At 52.6% G+C, this 15,390-nt stretch overlaps 1 protein-coding gene across 1 annotated transcript; it reads right to left on the bottom strand.

The window, feature by feature from the left end:
• Positions 1 to 8,059: 8,059 nt before the first annotated feature.
• Positions 8,060 to 15,118, bottom strand: CPSF4L (cleavage and polyadenylation specific factor 4 like). Its single transcript, XM_025468477.2, is given in 7 exon segments — positions 8,060 to 8,117; positions 8,466 to 8,560; positions 9,450 to 9,544; positions 12,675 to 12,764; positions 12,767 to 12,826; positions 14,403 to 14,453; positions 15,013 to 15,118. Coding segments are annotated over 7 exon segments (555 nt in total).
• Positions 15,119 to 15,390: the final 272 nt, after the last annotated feature.

The raw sequence follows: 15,390 nt of genomic DNA, 5'->3' as shown, positions 1-15,390 counted from the left end.
TGCTGGTGTTCAGGGAGGCATGAAGATTAAATAGAGGTCACTAAAATTTTTTAAGTATTTCTTAATTCTCAGGAAATATTGAATCTTTTAACTCTTTCTCCCTATAATTATTTTCTAAGCTTTGGCATTTTCCTATTCATCCACATGGGATACCAGGCTACATATGTACTGATACAGAATAGTATGTGGAGTGGCAGAAAATGGGCTTGCATCAGGGTCTTTGGGGTCCTTGACTAGATCTTGGCAGGCATGAGAAACCTAAAAAGTACGGGTGGATTCAGAGTTGCAGGTGAGCCTAGGAAAAAATCCTTAGTATGTCCTTAAGCTGATTAAAATGAAATGGCACACTGAACAGAATTTTAAATCACTTTTTATACCTCTTAAGTGAGTATAATAATGAGCAAATGGTTTCTGTTTCTCATCTCTTCCTGGAAACTTTCAGAATCCCACCCCATCACTTCCTAAGAATTTCAGTGAAATACTCCCGACATTCCTTTTACTTTGTTAGGGTTGTTTTTGGCTGGTGAGTTTTCTGTGTCTCTTTCTCCCATCAAAATGTTCAGTGTTTTTTCTAATTTGAAGGCTTCTGCTTTGGCCCCTGGACGTAACTTGACAAAAAAAGATAGATCTGTCAAGATAAGATAGATAGATAGAAAAAGATAGATCTAGTTACTAGCTAGAAAAGGTTTTGAGGAAGCATGATCTAGATAGCACGGGTGGGTAACTGTTGCTCCAGGCCCTTTTCCATCACGGGGGTGATTTTATCGATCATAGATAGGTTTACATCTACCCGTCTATTTTACACACACACAACATAGTAGCTTTGCTTGTAATATCCTCTTGCCAAATACAGGACACCCATCCCTGTTTGGTCCCAGCTCCTTCAAAACTACAAGAAAGGGGGTGTGCTGTTCTAAGGCCAGTATGTATTTGCACATCTTTCTCCCCTCAAAACTTGAATTCTGGCTCTATCTTCTGCTTTATCTACCTTTTCTATTCCCAGTCCCTGGTCTCTAATTATCCCCAATGGGAGTAATTTAATTCTGCATCAATTTCTCATGGTTAGGGGAAAGGTATACTAGACTTCTCCATAAGGAAAAATTCATGGTTGAGGAAAAGAGTGCTACTTTTGGTTATCTTAGTCCAATATTACTAAGTTCATTGAAATTCCAAAAACTTGGGGATCCCTGGGTGGCGGAGCGGTTTGGCGCCTGCTTTTGGCCTAGGGCGCGATCCTGGAGACCCAGGACAGAAACATTTTAGAACAGTGATTCCCAAGTTGCCGTCAACACTCCAAAGGAGGCTACTGGGAGGGTCCCACCCCTCTAGGGTAGGGGCCACACATGGTCATACCTGATTCAACTTTGCAAACCCCTTGGTCTCTGTCACAACTACTCAGCTCTGCCGCTGTAGGCAACACCTAACCAAAGGAGCAGGGCTGAGCTTCAGGGAAACTTTATTTACAAAACAGGCAGTGGCCTGGACCCTGCCACAGGCCATTGTAGCCTGCTGAGGCCTGCTTGAGGGGTCTGGGGAAGTGGGCGTAAGGCTATCTGGTGTTCTCCGCCACCTTGGCAGCTGGAAGGGTTTCAGACCTAGACTGAGAACAAAGGGGGAAGTGGAGGGAGCATTCCTCTCCAGGTACCGCTCTTAAAGGGCATTTGCAAAGGATGGACACAAAGCCCTTTCAAAATGAAAGCTACAGTTTTGGGGAAGCCTGTATGGCTCAGGGCATGATGCCAGAGTTCCTGGGTTGAGTCTCCCCGCAGGGAGCCTGTTTGTGTATGCCTGTGTCTCTCACAAATAAATAAAATCTTAAAAAAAAAAAACTAGGTTTTTTTTTTAATTTTTATTTATTTATGATAGTCACAGAGAGAGAAAGAGAGGCAGAGACACAGGCAGAGAGAGAAGCAGGCTCCATGCACTGGGAGCCCGACGTGGGAATCGATCCCGGGTCTCCAGGATCACACCCTGGGCCGAAGGCGGTGGTAAACCACTGAGCCACCCGGGCTGCCCAGTAGTAGACCCTTTTCTTGAGGGGATACCTGGATGGCTCAGTCAGTTAAGTGTCTGCCTTTGGCTCAGGTGATAATCTCAGGGTCCAAGGATCGAGCCCCTCATCGGGCTCCCAGCTCAGGAAGCCTGCTTTTCCCTCTCCTGCTGCCCCGCCCCCCCCCCCCAACTGTGCTCACTCTGTCAAATAAATAAAATCTTTAAAAAAAAACAAAAACCTTTCTTGAGTTAGAACCTTGAGTGTCCTGGTGCTGCCCACAACACAGAAGTGCGGTGGTGGCCCTGAGGGGCAGCTCGGAGATGCCCCAAGACTGACTTGCTATCAAGAACACTTAGCACTACTGTAGACTCTTGTCAGAATCAGAATGCTAGGGCAGCCCGGGTGGCTCAGTGGTTTAGCCTGATCCAGGAGACCCAGATCGAGTCCCACATCAGGCTCCCTGCATGGAGCCTGCTTCTCTCTCTGCCTGTGTCTCTGCCTCTCTCTCTCTCTCTCTCTCTCTCTCTCTCTCTCTCTTTCTCTGTGTCTCTCATGAATAAATAAATAAGATCTTTAAAAAAATGCTAGGCCAGTGGGATGCCTGAGTGGCTCAGTGGTTGAGTGTCTGCATTCGGTTCAGGGCGTGATCCCGGGATCCGGGATCGAGATCCACATCAGGCTCCCTGTGGGGAGCCTGTTTCTCCCTCTGCCTGTGTCTCTGCCTCTCCCCCCGCCCTCTCTCTCTCTCTCTCTCTCTCTCTCTCTCGTAAATAAATAAAATCTTTTAAAAAAAATGCTAGACCAATGTAACGGTTTCATTTATGAAAATATTTTTCATCCCTGAAGATAAGTTCCTTAATGAGAAGAGTAAACTACGTAATCATGATCCCACTGGTCCTAAAAGGATAGCTGCTGTTTTTTGCCAAATTTAAGACAAAGGTGGGATCCTGCACTCAAAAAAGAATGTTTAATCTGACATGGTCCATACCAAGAATCCTAACTCCCATGTAGCAGGAAAGAAGAAAATGAAGAAAGAGTCTTAACTGAGGCCTTTGAACTTGATAACCGAGCGTGGATTCTTAAATGGTCCAGGGGACTCTGAGGTAGCCCTTGGCAGGGTCTCCGGATTCCTCAGTAACGCCCACAGCTGGAGAGGGAGAGTACCTGTCCGCTCGCTGATGCCATCTGGGATGGGAGGATGCTTGAAGACCTTTCATCCCGTCTTTTAAGGATGTCTTTATAAAGTTCCAAATAGTCTGAGTTGTTGAGGTCAGCTGATAACCGTTGATTCTTTTCCTGGATTCAGGTCCAGACAAACTACGCGATCAAGGGATTATGCTCCATAACACCAGCTTGCAGTCGTAACATAAACCTGGTTTATGAAGATACATGTATTGCTCATGTATGCAAATATCCCTCCAAGAGAAGTTCATTTGCACAGCCAGTCCCAGTCACGTATGTAGTGTTGCGGGTGCAAGGCTTCATCCAGAAAGACTAGAGATTCTTTTCAAAACTGGTATTATAGATGAGTGAGCCTGACCTGCAGAAGCCAGTGTCCGCAGACAAGAGGCAGGAGTAACTGCTCATCTCTTCACAAAGCCAAGAAAAGTCAGGAATGCTCTTGATTTGATGTACCAGGATAAACAGCCTCAATTTTGTCTCCCAAAATGCTGCTACATGTCTTCCACGACACCGGCAGGGGCTCCCTTTAGGTCAGCAACAGTGCTTAGGCTCTGCTTCCATGGCAGCAGCTTGAGTTCCCAAACAAGTCTTCCAGCAGCATGCAGAGAAGCCATACAAACAATCCACATCCACCTTCCTGTCCACCTTGGAGAAGACTCACGAGGAGGGGGGCGGGGGTCCCATTCTGGAAGGTTGGAAATACTTGTAGGCAGGCCTGAAAGCCCTGGCTGTACTCTTGTGGTCTGTGTAGGGTGGGTTATCCCCAGTGTTAGCTACCGGAATTTAAGCCTGAATGAGAATATCTGAAATAGAGTGTACTAGAGAAAGTACTTTTTTCTTTTTTTTTTTTAATTATTTATTTATTTATTTATGATAGCCACACACAGAGAGAGAGAGGCAGAGACACAGGCAGAGGGAGAAGCAGGCTCCATGCACCGGGAGCCCGACGCGGGACTCAATCCCGGGTCTCCAGGATCGCACCCTGGGCCAAAGGCAGGTGCTAAACCGCTGCGCCACCCAGGGATCCCCGAGAAAGTACTTTTTTCTAATGCACATTAAAAGATTTGGCTGTTAGAATCGATGGTTATGTTAGCAGTTAGCTTGTTAGCTGTGGGTTATTTTACTCCTTATGGGAAACCCTATCTGCTGCCACTGTTCATAGTCCTTTTTATCTTGATTTATATAGATCATCCTAATTACCCTGCTCCCTGTGTTCCTCCTACATGTGATTACTACCACTCTTCATAACAAAAAAAAAATTTTTAAATATGTATTTTTAATCCCCTTCTTACTATTTGCCTCTTCCAGACCCTCACCTTTGAGATGGGTGGGTGTGGCCTTGGGCAAGTTATCTAGCTTACTGGAGCCTCCTTGGATGGTCTGAACTGTACAGTGAGGATGGTCATACCTACCTGGCAGAGATTTGGTAAGATGAGAAGTCCGGTATCAGTGATTTCCAGCTAAGGCTGACATACAGCAGGAATTAAATTATAACAGCTCTCCTGCAACTTCTGTGGCATCAGATTCTAAACGTGAACCAAGCGAGGAAGACCCTACACAACCCACACTAAAGTCTGGCTGCCATTTGGGTGCCCGCTCTGTCAAAGCTAAGCGCTGTGCAAAGTTCTTTACCTGCATGCTCTCATTTTATCCTTCTGACCATCCCGTGAGGCAGGTGCCATGCTCATTTTTCACAGGAAAAAGCTGAGGATTGAGATTAAGTGGTCTGCCTCCATTGTTTTGTGGCATTTGTCTCAGGAGCTGCCTTGCTGTGGGCCACCATTCTTTTAGACTGCTCTGTCACCTTACCCTCCATCTCTGGGTGGGCCGGGCAGCTGTCTCCATCTGCCAAAGGTGGAGGTGGCCGGTGCCAGTCCTACCACACACCTACTATTTTCTCTGCTTCCCCAAAAGGCTCGACTTAGCCTCCCCACTCCTCTCCCAGTGGATTAAATCGCATTGCCATCTGACTTAGGCATCAGCATAGATAGTATGGCATTAAATGGTCTATGTCACTCCCTCGCCTCCCCCAAGAAAAGCCTTGTTTGTACCAGCTCTCTCCCCAAAACTCCTCACATAAGGCATGCACAAAATATAGCCTTAAATTTAAGTAAGCCATACAGGGAAGCAGCTGTCATGCTAAAGAAAACCGTTGGATTTAATCACTAGTTTATAGCAGCAGGTGAGGCCATATGCACAAGAATTGCTGCATGCAGCCCAGGCTTGTCTGTGGCAAAGTGTACAGGAGCTGTGCAAAGTGTAATGCTTGCATTTCCCACAGACCTGAGTTTGGGGTGTACATACATTCTGCTCCCCCATTTTATGGATACCTCGTCCTACCACAGTCCATCTGCCTCCAGGCTTGTCGTATTTTTAGCAGCTCGTTCATTGTAAGATGAGAGGAAATAAGCCTGTGTGCAGCAGGCTACTACTTCCGCATCTCACACCCTGTTCAGGACGACAATAGGGCTCACTGGGATATTGGGAACAGAGGATCCCACAGGATGACCATTGGGTATCTTCACTGGGAGGTCTTCAGTTACTGCACAGACCAGGGTTTTTTTTATTTTTTGGTAACTCCTACCTGTTGGAGTCTTACTGCACTGGCTGGCATAATGGCCCATTTTTCGACACTAAAAGAGAAAGATTAATAGAGTGACTTTTTGTAAATCAAATCCCCAGAGAAATACCCAAAACTGTCTAGGGAACCATAAGAGCTAATTAGCTGTCATTCTAAGGAATTTGATGGATTCTCTCTTAAAGGAACTTCCATTTCAGGCCCGAAAGACTTGGAGAGAAAAACCAGCATCACTTTCCCAAGGAACAGGGCTCTGGATGTCCCCACCATCAAATGCATGAGAAAGGCAAGAGCTCTGCTCCCTTCCCTTTTCTGATGGAGCTTTCTCTTACAGCATAGAGAAGTCAGAAGCACAGGACAATGAAGACATTATCTCATGAAGTTATGTTTTTCTTCCTGATAAACCAGAAAATAGCAAAAAAAAAAAAAAAAAAAAAAAAAAAAAACCAAAAAACCCATCCACAACAAAACCAGAAAAACAAGGTGCTACATCCCCTTTCTCACCAAACCCTGCCCACCCCACAGATCTTGAGGACAGTATATATGAACTCAGAATTTGTAGGAAGCAAAGAATAAGGTGAAAGCCGTTTAACTTAGAGCTTTTAAAGAAAGAAAAAGTTTGGCCAGGGATGTGAGTCAGATGAGGTTGTAGAGACCTAGCAGGAACTTTGGGTTACCGGTGCCCCCCCACTCCCCTCATTCAGTCCTACACCTCAGTGTGTTCTTACCCAACCGAAAGGGAGTCACACGCTGCAGCTGCTCACCCCATCCTCCCCACCACCCACGCCCACACATGTGGCAGTAGCAAGGTCTGTCCGCAGCTACCCACCCTGTAGCACGGGCCCTGCTCCTGTGCCCTGAGCCCCAAGTGGTAGGAGACCCGGTGCTCCTGAGGCCTCCTCTGAGGGTGGGGAAGCAGGCAGGCCATCGGGGAAGGGGGCTTGCGAGGCTCCCAGGCAGAAGCAGCAGGTGCTGAGCCCCATGGCCAGTGGACAAGCTGCTGATAAGGTCAGGAGGAAACGCTGCAGACATTCCCTCTGTGCAGATGTGGTGACTTTACACCGAGGGCGGAGGCCCTGGCCGGGGTTTAGGTGGAAACCAGGTTTCCAGAGGCCTTTATTTACAGTTTTAGCTGCCAAAGGCATGCCTCCTGATGGGAAGTAGAGTCAGGTTTGTGAACTGCCCCACCGTCACTGAAGAGGCTTCCCACCTTCTGGCAGAGATCCCAGGCAGGAGCAGTAGGGGGCACCCTCCCCAAGCCCGCGCCGCCTTCCCTGCGGCCGCTGGACCGGATGTGGGACCGCACGGATCAACAGGGCCTGAGCAGAGCCCTGTTCCCACGCCCGGGTCGACCTCTGTCGGACTCATCCGCAGCCCGACACTCAGTCATCCAGATCAAGGGGCACGGAGCCTTTCTGTAGAAGACCAGATACTAAAGATCTGTGGCTCTGCAGGCCCTCGGCCCTGCCCTCATAGGCGTGAGGCGGGCTGTGGCTGATACGGAAACGATGGGTTTTGCCCTGATCCAGTAAAGCTACAAGAACTGACAGTTTCATTTTCCTATGTTACAATATATTCTTTTGTTTGCTTTTTTTTTTTTTTAACTCCCCCACGATCTTATTTTAAAAATCATTCTTAGGCGCCAGGCTGTACAAAAACAGGCTGTGGCCAGATTTGGCCTGCAGGCTGTAGCTGGCTGGCCCCCGATGTAGGGAGGCGCTCGGGGAGAGGGTGTATGTTCCCACAGGGACTGGGCACAACCAGGAAGGCCCTGATTCAGGATAACACAAATCCAGGGCTGGGCCCCTTGTTCTTTATTTTAAAACCACATACATTAGGCACCTGGTTGGCTCAGTTGGTAGAACATGCCACTCTTAATCTCGGGGTCGTGAGTTCAAATCCCGTGTTGGGAATAGAGATTACTTACACACACACACACACACACACGCACACAATCACAAACACATGCACGCTATCCAGCCAAGGAGAAGGAAAGCCTCAGGGGCTGACAGGACTGAAGCAGAGGTTACAGAGGTTGAAGGGGGTTTGGGTGGTGGCGTGTGCCTTTCCCACGATGGGTACTTGGAGCAGATCATGTGAGAGTGAGGGCTGTGCATAGTGCGGTGCCAGAGAGAGAGAGCTCCCCAGGGAGCATGTGCTGTAAAAGGAGCGAGACACACCTGCGCCTGCGCCTCCCTGCCTTCACTCACCTTCGTGTAGCTCGAGTTGAATAAAAGATTCATCTTGGGACTGAGGGAAGTACAGAGAGAGCCGATTACAGCCAGGCTCCAGCCCCCCGCCCCCCATCACCTGCTCATTAGCATGCTCCGTGCCAGCTGGCTGCAGATTTCCTGTTCCTGAGCCCTGTGGGGAAGGAGCCCATACCCCAGCCAGGGGATGCAGAAGAACTGCAGAGGGTTGGGGCGGGTCTTCAGTGTTTCTAGTCATTTCTAGAACAGTCTGTGAAGAGCTCTATGCCTGTGCCCAGCACGAACACACATCAGCAGCCTGGGGTGGAGTTAGTGCAGCACCAGGCGGGGGACGGGGCTGTGTGTGCACAGGGTAAGCCAGCAAGGAGACCCCTGGGCAGATGCTCGCCAGACACGTCACTTCCCACCTCGGGCCAGTGAAGGTATGGAAAGATCTAGATCCAGAAGCCAGGGAACAGGCCCCGTACTAGGCAGGAGTTGCTGGTGCAGGGGTCATACTTACTGTGCAAATTGGCAGTGAGGTCCCTTGGGGCAGACGCCCACTAAGTAGTTAACGCACATGATCTTACGGACGTGGCACTGCTTACACAGGGGCCCTGCCGGGCAAAGCACAGCCAGAAACACACGACAGAGCTCACCGGGAGGCTATGGCAGTCATAGGCTCCCCACATCAGGGGTGTATAAATCTCCCTGAACCTTCCAGACTGCCCCAAACAGCTGCTTCCTAGCCATGTGACGGGGAGGGGAAAGGTGACCTTGGAATACGTTGGGGTGGGGGTCAGCTGGCCAGTCCTGGGTAGCGGCGTTGGAAGTGTCCCTAATACACTGTGTCTTGGAGGCTCCGCATGGCTGTAGATGGTCATTTGCTGTCTTTGCTTAGCTCTAGAAGTTACGACTGAAGAAAGGCTAACCCTACAGCTTACTTATCTTCCCCTAAAATCCCCCAAAACCAACACCACTGAGGCCTCAGAACAATGTGCCTGAAGATAAAGGAAGATCAAGCACATGGTACTCAGAGCAGGGACTCTAATGGGGGGAGCCTGCCTCTTCCTGGGGTAGGTGGAGCAAGTGTCAGTGGCAGCACAGCCCCAGGTACGCAGGTAAGAGAAGTAGTGAAGAGAATGCACTAGAACGTCTCCTGTGGGTCAGCCCCTGCGCCAAGATTCCCATGGGGTCCTATAGCTGAGCGGCTCTGCAACCCTCCGAGGGAGGCATTTCCCCTTTTCATAAGTGAGGAAATGAGTTCAGCAGTTTGTTCCAGTCACACAGGTGATACATTCTGAAGTCTGCTGCAGGAAGCCAGCCCCGTGCCACACCAGGCTGAATGCTGGAAGGTCGCAGAGCGGGCCCTGGGCGGAACTAGGGGAAAGAGCTTGTTGGGAAGGCCCCACGGGGCCTCATCAGGAATATGCCTCCCTCCCCTGCTGGGGACCTGCCCCCCGCCCCATCCTGATCACCTAATGCTCCCTACCACTGGGGCCTCATCATCCTTGCAGAAACCTTGGTCATACCAAGGACAGTCCCGGGTCTTGAAGGCTGGTGTCACGTGGAGGAAGGGACATTCCTTGTTGTTGCAATCACCTGAAAAGTCCGGCATTCTTAAAGAGCATTCTTGAAGTCTTTATTGTCACTTCCGCCCGCCCCAAACAGGACTGACCTTGGCCCTTCCTTAGAAGCCACCGGCCTGCCTTCTGTCATCGGCCGCTTCTCCAAGACAACAAGGTTTTTTCTAATCCGCCCTGCAATCTAAGGAGGATGGACCCCAAGACTACTGGCTAAGCAGGGCGTGGGCAGGAATAAGCACGTCTGGAAGAGTTGAGGCCGGGCCCGAGGAGGGATGGGAACGGGAGGCATTTGGAGGCCACCAGAGAGGAAGGAATGAGAGGAGACGTAGGGAGGAAAGACCCAGAGAGCGAGCAGCTACAGATCCAAGAAGACACATCGTGGACGAATCATGATGAAAAACCCTCTCTGCTTCATCACCACGAGACCGACGATTCGCCCAGAATCGGGGCACAGTCCTTTTTGGCGGAAATGCCAAGAGCAGTGCCCAGGGCTCCAAAGTTGGCACCGGGGTGATGCTAGGCGAGACACAGAGGGACCCCTGTTGTATCCCAGCACTGTAGTCTGTCTGTGGGTCGGACCAGGACTCAGGTCCCCTAGAAGGAGCCAGACCACTTGAGAATTGTGACAAGAACCCTCCTGGATTTCTCTCAGGGGCCCAGGGGCTTTGAAGGAGCCCACGGGGAAGATTCAGCTCATTTTTCACCTCATTTGAAGTAGAGAACCAGTGACTGCTTCCCGTCTCATCCTCCTTAAAAATCTGCAACTCGGTACTTCTCAGAACCAAAAGGAACTTCACGGTGTTCACCCCATTGGTTTTCAAACTGCTCCGGAGTCTATTTTATACGCTGTGCTTCTGCAAAGCAGTTTCCCCGGGACAAGAGTGCCCCGGATGCCGAAGAGTTTTAAGCCATCATTCCCTCCCGGCCCTCCCACCTCTCGAACGAGGACCCCAGGGCTCAGGCAGGGGAAATCCCATGTCCACATTCACCCAGCCTCCTCACATTGGCGAGGGGCTTAAGTGCTGGTCTGGCCTCAGAGGAATGGAAGTGACATCCCTGCCGCCACCACCACCACCACCATACCCCCCACCACCCCCAAGACTGGTGAGCATTGGACAGGCCAGGTGGTGGGAAGTCACCTGTGCAAGGCTCCCTTTCTGGCCTGGCCTGGGTGCACGTCTCCGCCTTCCTCTGCCGGCCAGCAGGTGGCCCCCGCACCTCACCCTGCACTCAGCCCTGCAGAGCCACCCAGGTCCCTTTCAGAAGCACGCAGCCAGCAGCCGGGCCAAGGACCCTGGCCGCCTTCAGCTGCCCCTTCCTGCTCCAGCACCTTCCAACGGAACGTCCCATACAGAGCAATTTACTCCGAAGGAGAGCGACAATTACTTTGATAGGACCTTAGAGCTATTCCCTCATTTACTCCAAGAGCAGCAACAGAGGTTACCCGCTACCATCAGTGATTTGCATGTAACCCCTCATGATGAGACGCATTTGAGGGCAGAAGGGAACCTGGTCCTACTCCTGTCCCCATCCCCATTCCCAGCACAGTGTCCGAGTCCCAAAAGAAAACCCAACCAAGTTTCACTGAAGGAATTAGTAAGTAGCATTTTTAAATGAAAGAGGTTTAGGCGGTGACCGGGGGAGTGGGGCTCAGGGCAAACTTTGTCCTTCCTTCCAAAGAACACATGCGGGTAGCTGACCTTCAACTCCAAGCAGGCAGGACACAGAGCGTTGGCCTGGGAGGAGCTTTTTGAGGATGTTTTGCTTTCTTCCCGCATACCCAGGCCTGCCCCTACTGCCCCCACAACCCTCCCCCTCACCCCCCGCCATGGGCTCTAATGAGGAACAGCCACCCCTGGAGCTGTCTCAAGAGGTCCCTGGAGACTGTGCCAGCTCTCTCCCTCCAGGTCACTCTTTTGGAACAGTTTGAAAAGCACTGGACTAGATAATCCTTAGGGCTCCTTCCAGCTCTGGAAGGAACAGAGCTGAAGAATTTTATTGGGAAGATACCTTATGAGATCTGAAACACATTCACAGACCATTCTTAAATGAGGTGGCAAGTGGCCCGGCTTCCCCCTCTGCAGCCCTGTGGACGACAGAAGGAGGTCTTGAGGCCAAGGGAAGGAGGACACTGGTCCAGACCTGACCACACAAGATAATTTTAGAGGCTATGGCTTCTGGACCTCATGACTGCATGTTTACAGTTACGTTGTGTTGCCAACAAGAGAGGCTAGTTTTCCACTTACAGAAGCAATGTAAAGTTTTCTTCTAAAATAAGACTTAATTGGGGCACCTGAGGGGCTCAGTCAGTTGGGAGTCAGCCTTCGGTTCAGATCATGATCCCAGAGTCCCTGGATTGAGCCCCAAGTCAGGCTCCCTGCTCAGCAGGAGTCTGCTTCTCCCTCTCCCTCCTCCTGCTCCCTCTGTGTCTCCCAAATAAAATATTTTATTTTATTTTTTTAAGATTTTATTTATTTATTCATGAGACACAGAGAGAGAGAGAGAGGGAGAGACACAGGCAGAGGGAGAAGCAGGCTCCCCGCGGGGAGCCTGATGCAGGACTCGATCCCAGACCCGGGGATCACATCCTGAGCCAGAGGCAAGACGCTCAGCTCAACCGCTGAGCCACCCAGGCATCCTGAATAAAATATATTTTTTAAAATAAGGCTTAATAATAGCAAGACCACAGAGTAGACAATGATACTGGTCAATGGCATAGGTGCTCTGTGTGTTTCACAAGCATCGCGAAAGTGGCTTCCAAATGCCTGCCGTTTGGGGACCCCTGGCCTGGACCCCCCTGGGGCAGAGAGATGGCCCAATCCAGGCCTGTTTCTGGACAGTCGGGGTATGTGATTAAACCAGGACTGCAGAGGGAAACAATTCAGCCTTTGATGCCAGCCACACCCTCCCCTTCCCTTGGGGCTGCAGGGGTGGGGTTGGGGGGGGCCTGCAGGGCAGTGAAACTGGCTCTCCTGTGTCTCAGGGGCTGGAGAGGCAGGCCTGAGGCTCGGAGCGTCCTGGTCTGGTCTGGTCTGTCACCGAGGCACACACGGCCTCCTCTGAGCGCTGCTGTCACAACTTCCACCCACCTCCCAGCCTCCACCGCCAACCTCCAGGGGAAGGGCAGAGCCAGGAAGGGGCTTTACCAAACTTTGAGTAGAAGTAGCACTCGGGCATCCTGGTGACATCGTACTGGTGCAAGAAACTGCACTGGTCGCCCTTCTTACACAGGCCCGGAGCCAGTGCTTACACACCACCATCTTCTCCCCCTGGTTGTGCCGGTATGGGCAGAGCTTCCCTGGGGACCCACAGCACCCAGCTGGGAGGCCCCCCCCAGCCCACAGCCTGGACCCAGAGTGCCCCCGGGAAGAATTCCCCAGGAGAGGCCTGGGGCTCAGACCCCAGCTGCACCCCCACAGCCCCGTCCCATCCCCTGACACCCCTCCCCCCGTGGAGGCTGGAACGGGGGGGTGCAGGCAGAGGTGGCATGGAGGGTGACACGGAGGACGCCCCGTAGTCCTGACAGGTGGCTGTTCACACCACCGCTACTTTGCCCAGCCTTGCTCTCTGGCTGGCCTGCCCTCACCCCTCTCAAACCCCAGGACGCCCCGGGGATCAGGACAGCCCCCAGGTTCGGAGTGCCCCACCCCACCCCCCGCCAGGGAGCAGAGCCATGCTTCCAGCTCCCTCCCTCCCTCCAGCACGGTCCCTGGCACATCGTGCTCCCTAAGGGCCTCTTCAAACCAGGTCTTAAAAACTCCCCCAGAGGTTGTATTTCCTGAGTCCCGAGACCTAAGGTGCTGACCCGAGAGCCAGCTTTGAAACAACTTGAAAGAAGTGGAAATGTCTGTAACTCTCTGTTATCTTCCTATACTGGGGCACTGCCAACGGCAGGAAGGACGCCCCGGTTCCTAAGCTCCTGAGCAGGAGCAGCCTCCTGTGTGGCCGACTCTGATAGGGAGGGAAGCCGGGATGGGGTTCTTTGTAAATAGCCCTCCCCTTGCCGGGGCCAGTGACTTGCTCTGCTGTGTGACCCCCCACCAGAGCCAGAGGAGCGTTACTGTGACCCACACTGCTTTGGGGGCAGGACCCAAGGAGGGGGCTCCATCCTGGCTGCACAGAGCCATGTGCAAAGAGTGAGCAATGAGCCGGCTTCCCTCTCACCCCATCGTCCAGGGCTGACAAGACAAATGAGGTGCGAGGTGCAGGGCAGTCCCTCCCTGCCCGGCCCCTCCTGGCCTCCCAGCTTCCCAAGAGCAGAACCACTTGGATCTGAAAAACGGGTCCTAAACTTATTCACAAGAGCAGCGGTGCTTAACCTGGATCTATGGGGGGAATGGGGGCCCCCAGACTGAAGGCAAGGCTTTTGGCCCAACCGTGTAATTTCTACAGGAAGAGCCTATGAGTGGGCCAGAGCCGGAGGTGGGGACCCCCTGGTTTGAGCCAGGCCTCCTGTATGTGGGGAGAGGGGTTTGCTTGGTCGGGGTCAGGGAGAAATAGGGGGTGCTTGTTGGTAGCATTTCAGAGACTGAAATGGCCAGGGCTGTCTTAGGACGTAAAGAATACTCAGGACAGCTGACTGGGTCCCATACTGATTCAGAGGATGAGAAAGGGGGTGATGGAGAGAAGGGCGCCGCTTTCCTGGCCGGGAGGAAACTCAAAAAAGCTGGGGGCCTCCTGGGAACACACAGGCTGAGACCCCAAAACAGTCCCACCCCCAGCAAGGCGGGAAGAAGGGAATGTCCCCTCCCAGGTGGCCCTGGCTGAGCCAGGGAAATCCCAGCTGCTGATTCCCCCCTATTCCAGGCCCAGCAGAAGCCCTTGTGGTGTGGCCGCCCCCGCCCCCCCACCGCCAGGTTCTCCGGCTGACCCACCTTTCTCACAGAGCCCTTTCGCAAAGAAGTTGCACACAGCTGAGCCCCACTCTGGAAGGGGAAAAAGGAAGGTAGCTTCCTCACAGGCTGCAGCTGCTGGAGGGGCTCTTCCTCCCCAGGAAGTGGCGCCCCCCCCACGCCCCCTGCGACCCTGACCTTCCCCGAGGCTGAGGCCTGGGGGCCCCCAAGTCCTGGCTCTTTGGATGCTGGCCTCCAGGACCAGCCTCGAGGCCTCAGCACCTAAGCCCCCCAACCCTGAGACTGAGGTGACGGAGGGCCCCAAGGCCCAAGGGAGCTCAGGAGGCCAGTGTGGACCCTCCCAGCTTCTCACAATTCACCTGTGTCTCTCTGCTTTCCCGGTCTGGAAAATGGGCCGCCTGGGAGTCAGCCCCATTTTCCTGGAGTCCTGGAGAGGACGTAAGAGGCCTGAGACCCTGAGAAGGGAGGGACCAAGCTGGGAATCACAGTTGGCAGGCTCCAGCCCCCCACTGGGCCACAGTGAAGGGGTGGCCCCATCGGGAGCTGAGCAGAGAGGCCTGCGGAGAAGACAGGGGGAGGGGGATGCCTCACGGTCCCCCAGAGGGACAGCTGACACCCTGTCCTCACTCACTGTCCATGCCCTGGAAAGGCAGGAGGAGTCCAGTGCCCTTCTGCATCTCTACATCCTTCTCGAAGGTGAAGGTGAACTGCTCCAGCCCAGCAATGACCTCCTACATCTTCCATCTCCTGTGGGGCCGCCAAAACCTACCCAAGACCCTGCAGGTGGCCCCTATATAGCTCGTTGTCGTCGGAGGCCCTTAAAGGGCCACAGTCTGATGCCGCCCCCCTCATCCCCGGGGGAGCCAGCTGCCAGGTGACAGCTAAGCGACTCTCTAAGCACAGATGTCTCACGACTCCCACCTGATGCAGGTGCAGGCGCCCCAGGGGGGCCCCCACGCCCCCACACGGTGTACAGAACGTGCTGCAGGGGAAGGAGGAGCAAAGCCCC

The sequence above is a fragment of the Canis lupus genome, chromosome 9 (genome assembly GCF_003254725.2).
Source record: "Canis lupus dingo isolate Sandy chromosome 9, ASM325472v2, whole genome shotgun sequence".
Taxonomy (NCBI): domain Eukaryota; kingdom Metazoa; phylum Chordata; class Mammalia; order Carnivora; family Canidae; genus Canis; species Canis lupus.
Note: the sequence above shows the minus strand (reverse complement) of the source record. Positions and strands in the feature narration are given on the sequence as shown.